The sequence below is a fragment of the Vitis riparia genome, chromosome 5 (assembly GCF_004353265.1).
Source record: "Vitis riparia cultivar Riparia Gloire de Montpellier isolate 1030 chromosome 5, EGFV_Vit.rip_1.0, whole genome shotgun sequence".
Taxonomy (NCBI): Eukaryota; Viridiplantae; Streptophyta; class Magnoliopsida; order Vitales; family Vitaceae; genus Vitis; species Vitis riparia.
In genome coordinates, this window is record NC_048435.1 from 11,381,769 (window position 1) to 11,399,592 (window position 17,824).

At 33.8% G+C, this 17,824-nt stretch overlaps 1 protein-coding gene across 1 annotated transcript; it reads left to right on the forward strand.

The window, feature by feature from the left end:
* Positions 1-10,653: 10,653 nt before the first annotated feature.
* On the forward strand, positions 10,654-11,076 carry LOC117914231 (S-protein homolog 31-like). The gene has a single exon (XM_034829469.1). It carries the CDS (start codon positions 10,654-10,656, stop codon positions 11,074-11,076), a length of 423 nt encoding a protein of 140 aa, XP_034685360.1.
* The last annotated feature ends 6,748 nt before the right edge of the window (positions 11,077-17,824 follow it).

Sequence of the window (17,824 nt, forward strand, 5' to 3'; positions counted from 1 at the left end):
ATTTGGAAATCAAAGTGAACTTAAACACCAGCGTACAGTTTTTGGTCGTGAAAATGTGCTACTGATGACATATCCACTGAAAGCATGTCAGAAGTTCATCAAACAGTCAATGGTGCTCATGTAACGAAGGTCACGCCTTACTCAATTTGCACATGCATGGCTACTTCCTACTCTCAATGCATAATCTTCCACGCTCCAGAGTTTTAGGCAGTTGTGGATAAGCAGTTTGGTTCTCAGGCGGCCGCAGAAGTCTCAACCTCATAAGGGTCTTACAGTTTAAGAAATAATTGCTAAATCGATGGCCAATTCTTGATGAAAGTGAAAGCAATTGGAATAATCATGCTCCTGCAGTTGCTCAGTCCATTCATCTGATCTAGAAGCTCCTACAGTCTTCTTGGGGAAGCTTTATCATGTCAATACACTCCAAAAGCTTTCACTCCTAATTCTTCACCTCCTTCATTTTACCCATGAGCAAACCGCACTCTCGCAATCTTCCTAGTGTGAACAGAATTGTCCCATTGGTCTGGCTTATTCAACTAAGTAGGTAATACAACCTACCTAGCTACCAATTTCTTCCAATTCAGAGTTGGAATCGATGGGCTCATGATAACCCGACTCTTGGTAGCTTGGCATGTAAGGGTATCAACAAAATTTATACCTAAGGTCCTTACCCTAAAGTAGCAAAGCTACTATAGCATAGTGGCTCTAGGATCGAACACTGGGAAGATTTTTTACTTTAACTGGTGAAGTTCGAGGGATGGAGTGAACTTTTCTTAATAAAAATTAGATTAAGATGAAAACATAAAAAGATGAAGGTGTTGCAAACTAAACTAACATGAAAATAGGTTAAAAGATGGAAAAAGAAGTTTCTCAAAGCTTTGGATAGCCATGCTTAACTCACTGTGTAAAAATGGAGATTTTGGGACTTGTCACCTCGAGTTGGGGAAGCAACTAAGGTGATGCTTAATTACTTCCCGAACCGGTATGAGTTTAACAACTGAGTTTTAGTCCTTGAAAACTTACAAAAAGGGTAGTTGAACCTCATAAATGTTCTTTTATTGGTATAGGTCATCTCCTCGACTTGCAATACAATGGCTCGTAGGAGATAACTAATGAACGTCTATGGATCTAACAATAAAAATCCATTGAGACCAAAAGGTTATCAAGTATTGGCCATTCAAAGCAAGTCAGAGGGATTAAAAGCTTTACTTTAAATGAAAACATTTATGACGCTCAGCTACTTACATTTATGGCTTGGAAATCTCCATCCTGACACGAGAGCTTCACATGGTATCCATTACTTCAAGAAACTAAAAGGTTTTAGCCTCTCATCCTTGGGGATTTCATCTTCCAAGGATGTTTGGCTACTAAGAAAATGAGAAAGAAAAGAGAAAAGAAGCGTATGAACAAAAGTGCTCTTATAACTTATAAGGTTACAGGTTACAAGATATCATGTCTGAGGCTCTTCACCTCTATTTAAAGACAATAAAAAGCTAAATTACAAGAGCTATTACAAAAGCAACCTTTTCATTGGTTGATTACAAGGGTAAAATAGGTATTTACAAAGCTAAAAGTCAAGAAAAATATCTTGGAGAACCGGCAGTGGAATATCATCAACAGCGTCTCAAAACAGGGGATTTCAAAGGCATTTCGCAAGGGGGAAGATGAAGGGTCCAAATTTCGCAAGGTGAAAATTCACCTTGCCAAATTTTGGCATTTCGCAAGGTGCCCAAATCCACCTTGGGAAATTTTGCAAGGTGGTTCTTCATGGTGCGAAATGGCCAAATTTCGCACCATGAAGAAAATCTCCTTGAGAAATGGTGTTCCCATGGCTTGATGCAGTTGTCTTCCGAAGGCCATATCTTCCTCATTCTAGCTCCAAATCGTATGTGGTTTGAAGCGTTGGATTCTTGACTTCCTGAGCTTTGAAATGGTATATAGAATGTAGAAAATAGACTTCGGAAAGTGCTCCAAAAGTATGAAAGAAGACTACAGCTGCTGTCCTCTGTTCTCTTCACTCTGTTTTCCTCTTTGCTTCTCTTTGCTTCTCTCCTTTGCTTGGCTTGTCTTAATGATCCAAAAAGCTGTCAAAACACTAAAACTAGCCACAAATATGATTATAAGTCATTGCTAGGTCCTTAACATGCCAATTGGAATAAGAATGGAGAACTACTACACAAAAGTGCTTAAAACATAATGAATTAAAGGCGCAAAATAGCACTTTTTGGGTAGTAATCAACTCACACTTCTCCTAAGAATCCCTGAAATGTTCGCTTGGAAAGAGAAGAAATTCGAAGAAGAAAGAACTTGAAGCTTTGTTAGCCGAGGATCATGATTCTTGTTCTTGTTACATATAGGACCAAAGATGTTGCTTCTGAGGAGTTTGTAAGTTTAAAGACAGGAAGAGGTGCTAAAGTTAAAGGGGGTTCTAATTTGAAGGTGAAGAAGGAGTTTTAAAACTCACTTAAATTGCATGCACAGGAATTAAAAGCAGAAGAGATCATTCTGTAAGGAAATTGGAGACAACTTGTATTAGTAAAAGGAATTTCAAGGTCTGGGCAGTAGACCTCTTAAAGATCTGATCTTTCTCCTAGAGAATTTGCAGTTGCAGCTAGAAGTCTCCATCCTCTTGTGATTTTCATGAAAGTTAACAATCATATCATTCTACTTGATCCTTTTACTCTGAAGTGTTGTTCCTTAGAAGCCATACTTGCATGAGTCCCGACGTTTGCATGCAATTGAGAACAACTAAAAGATGTAGGGTCCTGAATTCAAAGAAAAATGAAAGCCAACAGCATGAAGTAGCATCAGCAAAAGGTTGTTCCATCAACAGCAGTCCAAGTGGAAGTGCTAGAGGTCTACCCCATGCTCCATGATTGATTTTTCAAGAGCTGTGTTCACTCAACACAATAATGTGATTGGAATACTCAATCCAATCACAAAATTCCCTCTCTATCAAATCCAAATCTCAAGCCAACCAACTCTATGCCTAAAACCTCAGGACAAACCCTTCATCTCCCTACCCTTCATAACCACCATACCCATCATCATGCCCACCACCTTCAACTTATTCCCTTCTTCATACTCACCACTTTCCCGTCCTCCACCACTCATTTCCCACCTGTTTCCCATGAGCTTCCTTTCTACCCATTCCCTACATGCCCTACATGCATACAACTTTTGCATTGCACACCTTGATGAACCTCATTCAGCCATCCACCTACACCTAACCCTCTACCAAATCTCTTTGTCGCCTTTCCTATCTCCTTGTCTGTATGGCATGCATTCATTTTTCAGCATGGGCAGAAATTAATGGAAGATGTAAGGAAGCTTATTATGAAAATTGGTGAAATAAAGGGAACTTAGGAAAAATTGCAGTAGGTTGAGAGGCTTACCCAGTTTAGCTTCAAGTTGATGGTGGTTTTAGTTGGAACATGAATTCAAAGGCCTTGTCGACTCTAGATCTCAGCGGACTGAATATTCCTCACAATGACAAAAGGTTAGTTGCATTCGGCAATGTAAAGAAAGTAATAGAAGGTCAAGTGATTTTCTGTTTTTATTTTTCTCTTTCTATTCTGCTGTTTACAGGGTAATATATATAGTAAACCTAACTAACAAATTCTCTAATAATTCACCTAACAATAATAGAAGAAAACCAATGAGCATATGACACATGTACATCTTGTAACCATATAAAACTATCTCTTAACATTCTCCCTCAAACTTAAGGTAGAAAGATTTTCTACTTTGAGTTTGTTTCTTAGATTTACAAACTGAGTGCTTGAGACAGCTTTAGTCAAGACATCTGCTACTTGATCAATGGAAGGCACATGTTGGACTGAAACCTTTCTTTGCAGAACCTTTTCCCTGATAAAATACAAATCCAATTCAATGTGTTTTGTCCTGGCATGCAATATTGGATTAGCAACTAACATAATAATGCTGAGATTATCACACCAAATAACTGGTAGCGTAGGCAAAGTGATTTTAATTTCTGAGAGAAGAGATTATAGCTAAGTGATTTTTGAAGCCAAACTAGCTAGGCTTCTGTACTTGATCTAGATACAGTATGTTGTTTCTTTGATTGCCAAGTGACTAAATTTGAACCAAAATATAGACAGAATCCTGAAGTTGATCTTTAGTCATCAGGATCAGAGGCCCAATCAGCATCATAAAATGCTACAAGATCAAGAGTAGTAGACTTTCTTAAATGTAATCCATGATGAAGAGTGCCTTTCAAGTATCTGAGAATTCTTTTGACTACTTTCTAATGAGATTCTAATGGAGCTTGCATATATTGACAAACTTTATTAACATTATAGGCAATTTTAGGCCTAGTAACTATTACACATTGCAAAGCTCCTACAATTGATTTGTACAATTTCACATCCTGAACTAATTCACTTCCATAGCCTGAAAGCTTTTGTCCACTGGTCATAGGAATAGGATTGGCACCTTGCATTTTGGCTTTGCATAATAAATCAGTTATGTATTTTCCTTGAGAAAGGTGAATACCTTTAGAAGTATGATTCCCTTCAATCCCTAAAAAATAGTTGACTTCTCCAAGATCTTTTAAGGCAAACGCTCTATTCAAACTGGTAATACGATTCATCACAACTTTTTCACTACTACCAGTGATAAGAATGTCATCTACATATACAAGAATATAGGTAGAATGACTTTTTGTCACATGAATGAACAGAGACTGATCTTACTTGGTAGAGATAAATCCAAATGAATATAGGGTTGTACTTAACTTTTCAAACCAGACCTTTGGTGCTTGTTTTAAGCCATATAAAGCTTTATGCAATTTACAAACAATATGAGACTGGTTGTGCTGAATAAATCCAGGGGGTTGTTCTATAAAAACTTCCTCATGCAACGCTCCATTCAAAAAGGCATTATTAACGTCTAATTGATGAATTAACCAACCTTTAGACAAAGTTATAGTAAGCATAACCCGAATAGTTGCAGGTTTAACAATTGGACTAAAAGTTTATGTGAAATCAAAACCAGCAACTTGATGAAACCCTTTTGCCACTAACTTGGCTTTGTACTTTTAAATTGAGCCATCGGGGTTTTCTTTCACTTTAAATACCCATTTGCAGCCAATAGGTGTTCTTCTAGGTGGTAATGGGACTAAGGACCATGTATTATTCTTCAAAATAGCCATCAATTCATCAGTCATTGCTTGTTTCCAATGATGTACATGTAAAGCTTCCTCAACACAAGTAGGTTCACATGTGGTAGCTAAAACCTTTGGTTTAAAAATTCCAGTTTTAGACCGAGTGACCATAGAATGAGTATTTTTGTAAGGCTGCATTGGAACATAAGCTAAATCTTCTTGTATTTGGTCCTGTGAAGAGCTCTATGACCAGTAACATTGTCATAAGTATTAGTAGCAATAGGAGAAGTAGTAGGTGCTGAAGCATTAGTAACAGATTGGACAATTTCTGGATGAGTAAAGCTACCAAAGGAAGAAATTATTGGGGGAGCAGCAGAAGGATGAAAAGAGGGTGAAACAGACTTAGATAAGGATGACTGAATTTTATGAGCAAAAGGAAATGAAGACTCATTGAAAATGACATCTCAAGAAATAATAATTTTGCCCTTAGAATCAAGACATTTGTAGCCTTTATGATTGAGACTACAACCCAAAAAAGTGCATTCAGTGGATTGGAATTGAAGCTTGTGTTTGTTATATGAACGAATGTTAGGAAAACAGGAGCAACCGAATATTTTTAAGAAAGAGCAATCCGGTAGAGTTTTGAACAAAACTTCTAAAGGAGTTTTATGATGAAGAACAGATGTTGGTAATCTATTGCTGAGATAAACAAAATCTCTAAAAAGGCTTCATCCCAATATTTCATTGGCATTGAAGCAGATACTAGCAAGGTGAGACCATGTTCTACAATGGTTCTATGCCGCCTTTCAGCCAAGCCATTTTGTTCATGAGTATAAGGGCAAGAATATCTATGAAGAATGCCATTTGAAGTTAAAAAATTTTTGAAAGCTCTATATTCTCCACCCCAATCTGTTTGTATGGCCTTGATTTTAAAACCTAGTTGTAATTCAACTTGAGTTTTGAAATTAAAAAAGGCTTGAAATGCATCTGATTTATGTCTAAGCAAGTAGATCCAAGTGAATCTTAAGTAAGCATCAACAAAGTGAATGTAGTAGTAATAACCACTGGAGGATTGAAGTGGAGAGGGGACCCATAAATTAGAGTGAATAAGTTGTAGGGGTTGAGTGTAAATAGTGTCAAAAGAAGAAAAATGAAGTTTGTGAATCTTGCCATAACAAAAAGCTAAGCAAAAAGAAAACTGCATTTTATTGGGAACAGAAATATTGGAGTTAGACAAAACAAACTTTACAATTTTAAGAGATGGATGTCCAAGTCTGTGATGCCATAGATCTAAAGTATTCAAAGAACCAGAAGAATCCTTAGTTGTAATACAAGATTCAGAATTATATTGAAAATGGCTAGAAACATGATCTTGAAATGAAGAAGTGGAGGACTCACAAGAGGTTGTAGAAGATGGAATTGACAGTGGCTTTGTTGAAGGCAGAAACTCACAAGAGGTTGTAGAATATGGAATTGACAGTGGCTTTGCTGAAGGCAGAAGTGTGAAATCATCAAATACATAAAGTCCATTCTTAACTCTCCCTACCATGAGAATTTCCTTGGAAGCCTGATCTTTGACATAACAGAAGTTAGGAAAGAACTCAAAATACATAACATTATTTTTGGCAAATTTAGAGACTCTGAGCAAATTTTTGGTAATAGAAGGAACATGAAGAAGATGATTTAAAGAAAACAATTTCAAATAAAATTGAGACTGAAAAGATGATTGTCCAATATGTTTAATGTTCAAACCTATTCCATTGCCCACCATGATCTTATCTTGCCCAACAAATTCAACTTTATTCATCAGATTATAAATGTCTGGTGTGATATGATTTGTAGCTCCAGAATCTGGGTACCAGCTAGAGTCGTAGGCAAATTCAGGAGTAGTAGCAACCATGACAATCATTCATGATGAATCTTGAGCAAAAGAAAATCCATTCTAAAAGGACAATGGGTTATGAAATGATGGATCAAATCTATAGTAACATTGTTGCACCAAATGACCAACACAACCACACAATTGGCATTTTGGTTTATTGAAATTCCAATAATTTCGACCACCATTGAAGCCTCCACGACCTCTTATACCAGAACCTCTAAATTTATTGAATCCACGACTACCAGAACCTCCTTGACTTGGAAAATTATTGAGACCACGAAAATTGCCTTGATTAAAAATAGAAAAGCCATTTTTGAAAGAATTATCAGACTTTTTCTTGCCTCTATTATTCTGGCTCTGAGTTGCTAAGTTAGCACTCAAATTAGAATCTAAAGCTTTTGTAGCCTTCTCAATGTGCCTTTCTTGAGCCAAAAGAACGAACTCTATTTCATCAACAGTATATGAATCTGTGCGTGTGGTAACAGTAGTAATCAAAGTGTCATACTCTAAAAGTAATCCTTCAAAAATTGTGTCAATATGATCTGAAGTAGAGATAGAATAGCCAACTTATAATAGGCTATCAACAATGCTTTTGATTCGCAAGAGATAATCATTCATGGATGATGAACCTTTCTGAGAGCTCTTGAGTTACGTCTTGAACTTATCAATCTTGGCACGAGTTTGAGCAACAAAGAAAACCTCCAATTTCTCCCAAATCTGGAAAGAAGTTACACATCCAACCATTCTCATTAAAAGCCCTTTGGACATCGATGAAAGGAGCCAAGAGACTAGTAATTGGTCCTGTTGTTCCCAATAAGAGAAATCTTGATTGATTTTACCACTTGTTTCATATGTGGAAGAAAGAAATTTTGGAGGAGTAGTATCAATTCCATTGATGAACTTTGATAGCTTGTAACCCTTAATTGTAGCTTCAACTTGTTGACGCCAAATCAGAAAATTATTCTAATCAAGTTTTATGGAGATTGAGTGATTGAAGGAAATCAGAACAAATTGGGATGAGAATGAAGAGGTGGGGGTGAGGGAATTGGCCATGGATGATGGCTCTGATACCATGTAAAGAAAGTAACAGAGATGAGAAAGGAAAGTAACAGAAGGTAAAGTGATTTTTTGTTTTTATTTTTCTCTTTCTATTTTGTTGTTTACAGGGTAATATATAGTAGACCTAACTAACAAATTCTCTAATAATTCACCTAAAAATAATAGAAGAAAACCAATGAGCATATGACACATGTACATCTTGTAACCATATGAAACTATCTCTTAACATGCAAGTATTGGTGGTTCAATCCCCCTAGTGGTTACCCGAGACTCAACTTCATATCCATTGAAAGTTGGGGCAAAATACCACGAATTACAGTTTGAGAAAAGACCACTACAAAAATAAAGACTGATTAGAGCATGAGGAGTAAGGTAATTTGGGATTTGTGCATAGTGATTCTGCCTCAAATTCAAACATGGAGAAGAAGGGGTCCACCCATGGGGCATGCATGGTTTACATCAAGACCTTTGCACCCCAAGCCCCACTTCCTTATGGCCACCTTTCTTCATCACGGTGTGTTTCTTTTGTTTTTGCGTGAGCTTAACTATTTTGGATGGGGTTTTGAAAACTGCTTTCAACTTAAATAAACCCAGTTTTAAAAGTTCATCTTTAGACTCTTTTTAGGTATCGGAATCCCAATTTTAATAAACTTGTTGTCATTCTCCTTCTAGTATGCACTTTCACAAATTTTATTTGATTTTCAAATAATTTTCTGATTTTTTTCTCAATTTTCAATAAATATGAATGAATTTTCATAATCCCAAAATAATGGAATTTATGGGATTAATTCATGTAAAATCAATTGGGCTTCGATGGCGGCCCTACATATGATTTTTCTCCTCTAGTTATCAACTGCTATGCTTAATGAACATTATCATCTTTGTCCTTCTCTTTCATATGCATGTGATTATTTTATACTTGAGTTAATCTTGTTTCCATGATAACACATATTATTTGCTATTAAGGTACGCTCCCACTCCCACTTCATTTATCTATTCTCCATGCATGATTGGCTTCCAATGTATGATTATTCCTTGGTATTCATTGATTTCCTTATCAATTGTCACACTTCCCTCACCTTATTTAGTAGAGACCTATTTTTTTAGGGGCTTAGATAGGTGCTACGGCTTGTCGTCGTACCTTCCCAATAGGTAACTTGACCCTTGGACCCAGATTTGGTTTTCACATATCGTCTTTTCATTTTAAGAGTCGCACTTAGGATTTTTCTTTCTTATTTTGTTTTCCCTTTAAAAAAAAAACAAAAATAAGCCCCTAGACCCAGATTTGGTTTTCACAAACCGTCTTTTCCTTTTAGGAGTTACACTTAGGATTTTTCTTTCTTATTTTATTTTCCCTTTAAAAAATAAAACAAAAATAAGTGGCGACTCCAAGTCTTTTCAAAAAATAATTTTTTTCACAAATAAAAAGTGAGTCGTGCTATCAAGTGGGAACGCATTGCGGAAAATGCGGGGTCCACATATATACATGTGTGTAAAGAGGAAACTATTTAAAATAAATTTTGGTCTATGACTATTTAATGTTATTGAGTTCTATGACTTTTTAATACTAATTAAATTGGTTTTTGAGTTTCAAATTATTTTTAAAAAATTAATAAATTTTATGTATCAACTATAATTTGATTTAAAATTTATTTTCTTAATGAAAAATTTTATAGATAGAAGTTAAAAGAGATTTAAAAAAGCAAGTGTAATTTAAAGAGAAATGATATTTAAAGATTTTTTTGTATGGTATTAGATTGTGGGGAGATAAAAGAAATGATATCATATTTAATTTTATTTATTTATTTTAAATTTTAAAATTTTGCTTTTTCTTTTTATAAACTAATAAAAACAATTTTTACTTATTTTTTAAATATTGTTCTTTATTTCACTTTGTTTTCAAAAACTATTTCTAGAAAACAATGACAAAAAAAAATTTAAAATAGTTTTTTATTTTTAAAAATAGAAAATTGTTTTTAAATCTGCCGAACAGGCACTAATTAACTATGAAAGGACTTTCAAAAGTAAGAACCCAAAAAAAGCGAAAGCAAAAGCAAAGATATTTTTTGTCTTTATGTTTGTTTTTACAAATTTTATGAAACTATTGAAAGATGATTGCTATGCTTATGAGAGCAATATAATTGCCAACTAGGTGTTCATAAGCATTTCAAACTTTCAACTAATATCATATAGAAACATAGCAGCCTTTTCCTTCATCTTCAAATTTTTTTCCTAGTAAAATATGATATTCCAAATACAAATATAGAAAATTATCTCTTTCCAGTTACCGTCCATCTAATTTAGTAGAAAATCCATTGCCCAGAAAGATACAAAGCCAATAAATTTTGACCTAAATTAACAATAGAAAATCCATGTATAATATCTATATAGATAGAAGTACGTAAGACTCTGCATTCAATATCACAGGAGGGATACTGCGCATTCAATTTCATATCATATATACAGATTACAGACCTCACGCTCCTATATGTATAGTGCTTAGGGTTTATACATGGAGATATAGAAGAAAGAAAGGGACAGCGAAAGAAAGAAAGATAAGCAGCGCTACCACCATCATCAAAACAAGATGAAGAGAATCTCCAGCTTTCTGCTAATGTTTTTGCTTGCAGCATTCATAATATTCATGTCGCTGAAGCAATCTGAAAACTTCAGTGGCGCCGAGTATGATGTTCGTATAGTGAACGGGTTCACGGACAATTCATCGCTGGCTTTGGTGATTTGGTGCACATCCGACAACAAGGATATAGGTGGGCGTGCCCTTCAGGTGGGAGATGATTTCAGCTGGAGTGTGAAAACCAATTTATGGGGAGCCACTCCTTTCCACTGCACCATGAAATGGGATGCAACGAGGAAGCAGTTTGATGCCTTTCAGGTTCAGCGGGACGTTCAACGATGTGGCCCTCTTAGGACCTGCTTCTGGTTGGTCAGAGAGGATGGATTTTATTTTAGCAATGACCAAGTCAACTGGAAGAAAGATTTTTCATGGTAAGTGTGATTGATTAATTTAGGGCTGTCGCCTGTGGACTGCATGACTCCTATCTGACCTCTTACTGCCAATAATGGCTGCATTGTCTGTAGAGTATGGTTAGTGCGGTTAGGATCAAGTAACATGTGTAGCAGCCATCTCTAGTCATCAATGGTATCTATGCCATATTTCCTTCTACACATTCAGCCATGAATAAGTATTCAGTTGTCTTTTCCCTTTTTTTTTTTTTTTTTGATAGAAAATATTGCAAGCTTCCATGTAATGTCTAAATGCCTTACATATAAAGGGAGCCCTTCATATATTCCTTTTTTTTTTTGTTATTATTTTTCTAAGTAAAAAAAATGAATTTTCTATTTTTCAAAATATTAAATAGGTTTGGTAATTCTATTTCTTTTTATTTTGAAAAACATGTTTGATAATTATATAGAAGGATAGTCTATTTTACTGATATTTCATTGATTTTTATGAGTTTAAGCTATTTTTCAATATTTACGATAGTTGGAATCAATAATATTCTCATTTTAAATTTTGTTTAAAATTTTTTTACTAAAAAAATTAAAAACATGTCATTAGAAATTATTTTTGATTTTTTTTTCAAAATTTTAATTTTAAAATTTTAAAGGAAAAATATATCCAAACAAATCCTAACATATTTAAAATTTTATGGAAAAAATATCAACTTTTATGTATAAAATATTATTTATGTGATATTAATTCAAAGACCTTTTCAAATACTAAAAGTAACATTTCAAGGTGAAAATGCCACTTCAACTTTTAAGAGTTTAAAAGAAAGTGATATTATGTATTTGCCTTTTGAAAGAAAAGGAAAGATTTTTGTTTTTCCTAAAATATGGTGCATAAACCAAATTTTTGTTTAATCAAAATTTTCAAAATGTCATAGTTATTTTTATCTTTAATTAAAATATTTAAAAATACTCTTTATAAATGTAAAATTCCATTCAACTGCAAGGTATAAGTAATTACCACTTTTACTCTTTTACCATTAAAGGCAGGAGCTCAAGTTAAATGCTACCCACTCAGGGCATTTATACATTTCTATTTGTTTTTTAGCCCAAGATTAAAATATTTATTAGAAATTTAATATAAATTATTGTCATTTATTGATTATTAATTAAATAAGATGTAAAATCAATGATGGAATAGTTTATCATTATTGTTGAAATTCAAAAAAGATTTAAAGAGAAAAAGAGAAGAAAATCTAAGACTTCTTATTATGAATTCTTTTAAAATAGGTATAACACCATTAGAATTTAAATAGAATAAAAACTAATTTACCCTTCAAAAAGAAAGAAAATAATTCCAATATATTAACTAAATAAACAAGCCTAATATGCTTTGACTACAATTTGAGGATTCAACTATGCTTCGACTACAATTTGGGGAGGAAGAACGAAGGAAGAGAAGGGCTTGGCTAGGGTTTAAAATGAAATGACACTTTTGCCCTCACTTAAATAGGTCACGTGAAGGGCACATGCGTCTTTCATCCAATTAAGGTAACACTGTCACTCCAAAAATGCACATTGCATGCAATTATAAAGCATAGAGGATATATTGCTGGATTGTAAACTCGAGGGGGGCAATGTGCAAAACACATTATAGGTTAGGAGGGTAAAGTGTAATAAACCCAATAACTAAATATATTAATATCTTCTAATATCCTCACAAACTCAAAATGCAACTACAAGAAGCATCGAGAGTTTGCTAACCAAAAATTGAAAGCGTAGAAGCGGGTGTGACTTGGTAAACAAAAAGAAAAAGTAGTAAAAGACATAAGACATAAAACTAAAACTATCAAGAAAAGAAAGAAGAAGAAGATGAAAACACAAAACTAAAACATCAAGGAAAGAGAGATAGAAGTCAACATAAAACTATCAAGTAGAGATCAATGAAGAAAGACAAAAAAACACAAAACTATAGAAGAAAGAAAAATAGAAGAAGAGATAGAAATTTTTTGGATCATATTCAATAGACAGAGGCAGATAGAATTTGGATTCATATCCAACAAATAGAGACAAATAAAATTTGGATTCATATCCAACAAACAGAAACAAATAGAATCTGGATTCATATTCAATAAACAAAAACAAACAAATTTGGATTCATATCTAACCAATAAAGCCAAACAGAATTTAGATTCATATTCAAAAAAAAAAAAAAATTCATATCAATAAACAAATAAGGGAAATACAAAATTAGATTGCATATACAATCTTTCCAAATATTTTGAGATCTCCTTGGCAATTTCATACTTTGTCAACTACATGTCTATTAAACTATCAATGGAGTTATTGATCCATGTGATAATTTTTGAATTGCTTACTTCCCAAACATCTAACTATTCTACATATCTTTCGTCCTTTTCATTCATGGGTTTGTGTAAAGTATCAATAATATAACATCACATCTTTTTACCCTTTAAATTTTTTTCTTCATCATATAACTCTAATATGAATCATTTTTTCCATCCAATCTTACACAAATAAATTCAAAGGGAAACATCTTGTTCACCAGCTATGACGAATAAATAACAAATAACCACCAAATAGAAGAAAGCAGATATAAACCGAAGAAAATGAAAATTAAATCAAATATTAGGATCAAATAGGAATAGAACAATAAGATCATCCATTATGATATCCCAAGATCAAACAAATATGAAAGTAGTGTACAAGATTAAACTCTCTTCCATGAGATCACCAATCAAAAGTCCCATTAGAGATCAATTTTTCTTTAATGCCATGTTGAAATCCAAAAAATATTCAAAGAGAAAAAAAGAGAAAAGAAAATTTAGGATTTCTCATTATGAATTCTTTTTAAAATATGTAAACAACATTAGAATTTAAATAGACCTAATAAAAAGAAATAAAGACTAATTTACCTTTACTTCTAAAAAGAAACAAAATAATTCTAATATAGTAGCTAAATAAATAAGAGACATAGTAACTAAATAAATAAATATATAGTAACTAAATATATAATAACTAAATATATTAATATCTTCTAACAATTAATATTATACCTGTAATGTTATCTTATACCATATCGATGAAAACAAACATAAGAAACAAAAAATTATATTAGTGAGCTTTTGTGGTTTTATTTTTGGTTTTGATATTCTTGTTCATTCTGTGAATGTATGCTCCTTGTTTTTCTTTGAAAATACTAGGTACTTAGAATAATGTGGATTGGAAATTGGGATGTATTTTATATGAAGTGCTCTTGTAAGGTTGATTCTAATCCACAAATGATGATCAACATTAAATTCGAAAATGAAAAAAAAAACTAATATCAAGGATTGGCTCTTCTTTAATCATGCTATCTAATATATATATATATATTGTCTTCATGTGTTAATTAAGACAAAATTATTTGGTTTCAAAATGCCCAAGAAACTAAAATTTTGTTATTTTGTCCTTCTCTTGAACTCTAAGCACAATCTCTCTTGCCTTCGATTCACCCCTTCCATTCACCCCATTCTAGAGCACATCTCATTTGCTTTCCCATCACCCCACTCCAGAGACTCTGACCTAGCTCATGGCTTATGGTGGCATATTGTGTACCCACAGTTTCTAAATTTTTTCTTTGCATTCTTATTTGAAGGCTTAAACCCTTTTCTATTTCAAAATATCTTTTATTTTTAAAAATATTTTAGAGTCGCCACTTACTTTATTTTATTTTTAAAAAATAAAAATGAAAGAAAAAAGTTAAAACCCTAAAATGACCCTTGAAAGAAAATAAGGTAATGATTTGCTAAACTTAGATCTAGTTCAAGGTTCATATTATATACTAGGAAAGCATAAAGATATCCTTTTAAGCCTAAGTTCAACTTGGTCTTTACTAGTGAATTAAGAAAAAAGATAAACATTTAATTAATTAATCAATGAATACAAGACCTAAAATTGCATAAAACACAAATATGTAGATAAAGACAAGGTAGGTTGCATAAGTGAACAAAATTGGTGATGACATATGATTCACATATCTTGAATTGAATGAATGATATTCCAAAAACCTCATATTTCAACTTATAATTTGTCAATCCTACAATCAACCCATTTTGAAGATAAGAGCCCTTGAAAGCACGATATGACATAACAAAATAAAAGTTTCATTAATAAATTTTATAATTCTAGTTCATTTTTTTGTACTTATTTTCATTAATTATTTTCTTAGCATTCATGGCTCTAGAGCTTGCATTGTGTGTGACTTGGGTATATTAGGAGTTGCATAAAAGATTCAAGTAATGAGTTCCTTACAATATGATAAGTAGTTCACAATCAATTCATGGGTTTGAAAATCCACTATAGATTCAAGTGCACTACCTCCTAATTAGAAGGATGACTTGTCTTAGTCATCGGGATGGTTTTCCGATGGTTGATTACTACTCAAAAAGTGCTATTTTATAGCTTGTAATTAACTCTTTTAAACACTTTTGAGTAGTAGTTATTACCTTTTAACTCAATTAACATGTTAAGGACCCTTGCAATCAATTCTAATCAAATTGTGTAAGTGTTGGTGTTTTTGTTAGTAATTTGATCACCAAAGCAATCCAAGATTGAGGAGAGTTATTTGGAATCCTTGGCAAAGCAATGGAAAGCTCAGAAACATGAAGAACCAAAGCTTTGAAGTCCTTTTCCATAAGCAAATCCGGAATGCAAGGAGAGGAGCAAAGAGGAGAAAAGCAAAGAAGAAAACAGAGGACAGCAGCTGCAGTCTTCCTTCGCACTTTTGGAGTACTTACCGAAGTCCATTTTCTACATGCTATATACCATTTCAAATCTCAGGAAGTCAAGAATCCAATGCTTCAAACGGTGCACGATTTGGAGCTGAAATGAGGAAGTTACAGCCTTTGGAAGACAACTGCTCCAAGCTGAAGGAAGGATTCAGCAAAGTGTTGCGAAATCACCCTTTTGTTGCGGAATGATTTCGCAGCCTTTTTGCACAGTGCTATGGATTTCCCCTGAAGTTTCACACCGCGATGGAAGCCAAACACCACAAGATGAAAGCCAACTTCCCAGCGGTGCGGAACTAGCCTTTTGCTGCGAAGTAATTTCGCAGCCCTTTGTGTTTGTCTGCGAAATTTCGCAGACCTCTTTTTCACCAGTGCAACGGTCCTGAAACTTCCCGATAGTTGTGCACCGACTCTTTTCGATCTTTTCTTATGATGTTTTTGTGTCTAAATTTCCATTTTCTCCTTGTATTCAGCCACTCATGTAATTCCTTAGCTAGGAAGTATCCAAGGAAGGGTAAATTACCTTCCTATATAAACTCTCTTGCATCCATTGTAAAAAATATAATCCATGATATAGATATATAAATATATAGAATATACAGAGCCTTGCTCTGTTTTTCCTTCTCTTACATTTTCATTTTCTTTCTAGCCAAACAAAACTCTGAGGATTTTTCCTCAAAGAATGAGAGGCTAGGCCCTTTGTCTCTTGGAGCTAAGGAAAGCCGGGTAAGTTTCCTCATGCATAAATTAGAAGTTTTGTTGTTTTAGTTTTTAATGAAGAGAAAGTGTGACCCGTTAATGGTTTTTATCTTTTTAGTTAACTTAAAACGCCTTTTAATCACCCGGGCCAACACTTGGTAAGGCAAGTGATCTCCGTCCATGGAGATTCACTAGTTTACCACTTGCGAGCCTCTGGGAGGTGACTTGAAGGTAGGATTTTCTAGAATAGCCAACACTTGGTAAGCTTTTGGACTCCAAGGAGACATCCATTAGTTATCTCTTGCGAGCTTTTGACGGGTAATCCAATGTTAAAGATCACCTTGAATGGCAAGTGCTAGGTGAGAGGTATGAGCCATTGCAAAGTGCATCAGTGAGAGGGATTTAGTGTTTGAACCCATTAATGGGAAGCATCTGTACAACACCGGTTGGAGAAGGAACTATATGTTAATTCTCTAATGCGATGAAAAGAAGCAAGTGACCAAAACTCCCTTTTTGTATGAGGAATCTGAGCCTAGTGATCTGAAACTCCAAGAAACACTTTTCTTTTCTAAGTAAAATCAGTTACTATTTTTGGTTAGTTTAAAACCGAACCTTTTTCATTCAAACATCTTTATGTTTTCTTTTAAAGCTAACCTTGAAATGAAAAGGCACCAATTCATCTTTGAAATAATATCATTTGTGAAGTGAAAACCCATCCCAGTGAACGATCCTAGAGCCACTATGCTATAGTAGCTTTGTCTTTGCTACCCTAGTATATGGTGTAATAAGTTATAAATTTTGTTGATTAATCCCTCAATCAAGGAACACCAGCTGGACACGAATCAGCTGAGACACCAATTAGGCACGAATCAATGGTGAGTGCACTAGTATGTATTGTTACACATTTGATAAGATTTATGATGAATCATGACATTGGCTATCGAGTAGTTATGATTTACTAAGCTTCTACATTACATGGACTCTCAACCTTAAGAGAATATTGAGATATTGTTGTGATCTTCAAAGGTTTTAACCTATAGATAAGTTGATTAAGGTATGTGGAAATAGGTATTCTTGATATAGACACCATGATATCTCATGGGATTGAGACAATGTGTCCCCTTGGGTAATGCTAAGGACATGTGATTAGGAAAACTATGATTGTAGTAATTCCTTCATGGAATTTGACATAGACTCTTGGAAAACTATATTATATTAATTGATCATATAGTAGGAGGATTAGAGACTCAAGGATTAGAGAGGTAATCTTAAGAGGTTGATAGAGTATATCTTGTAAAA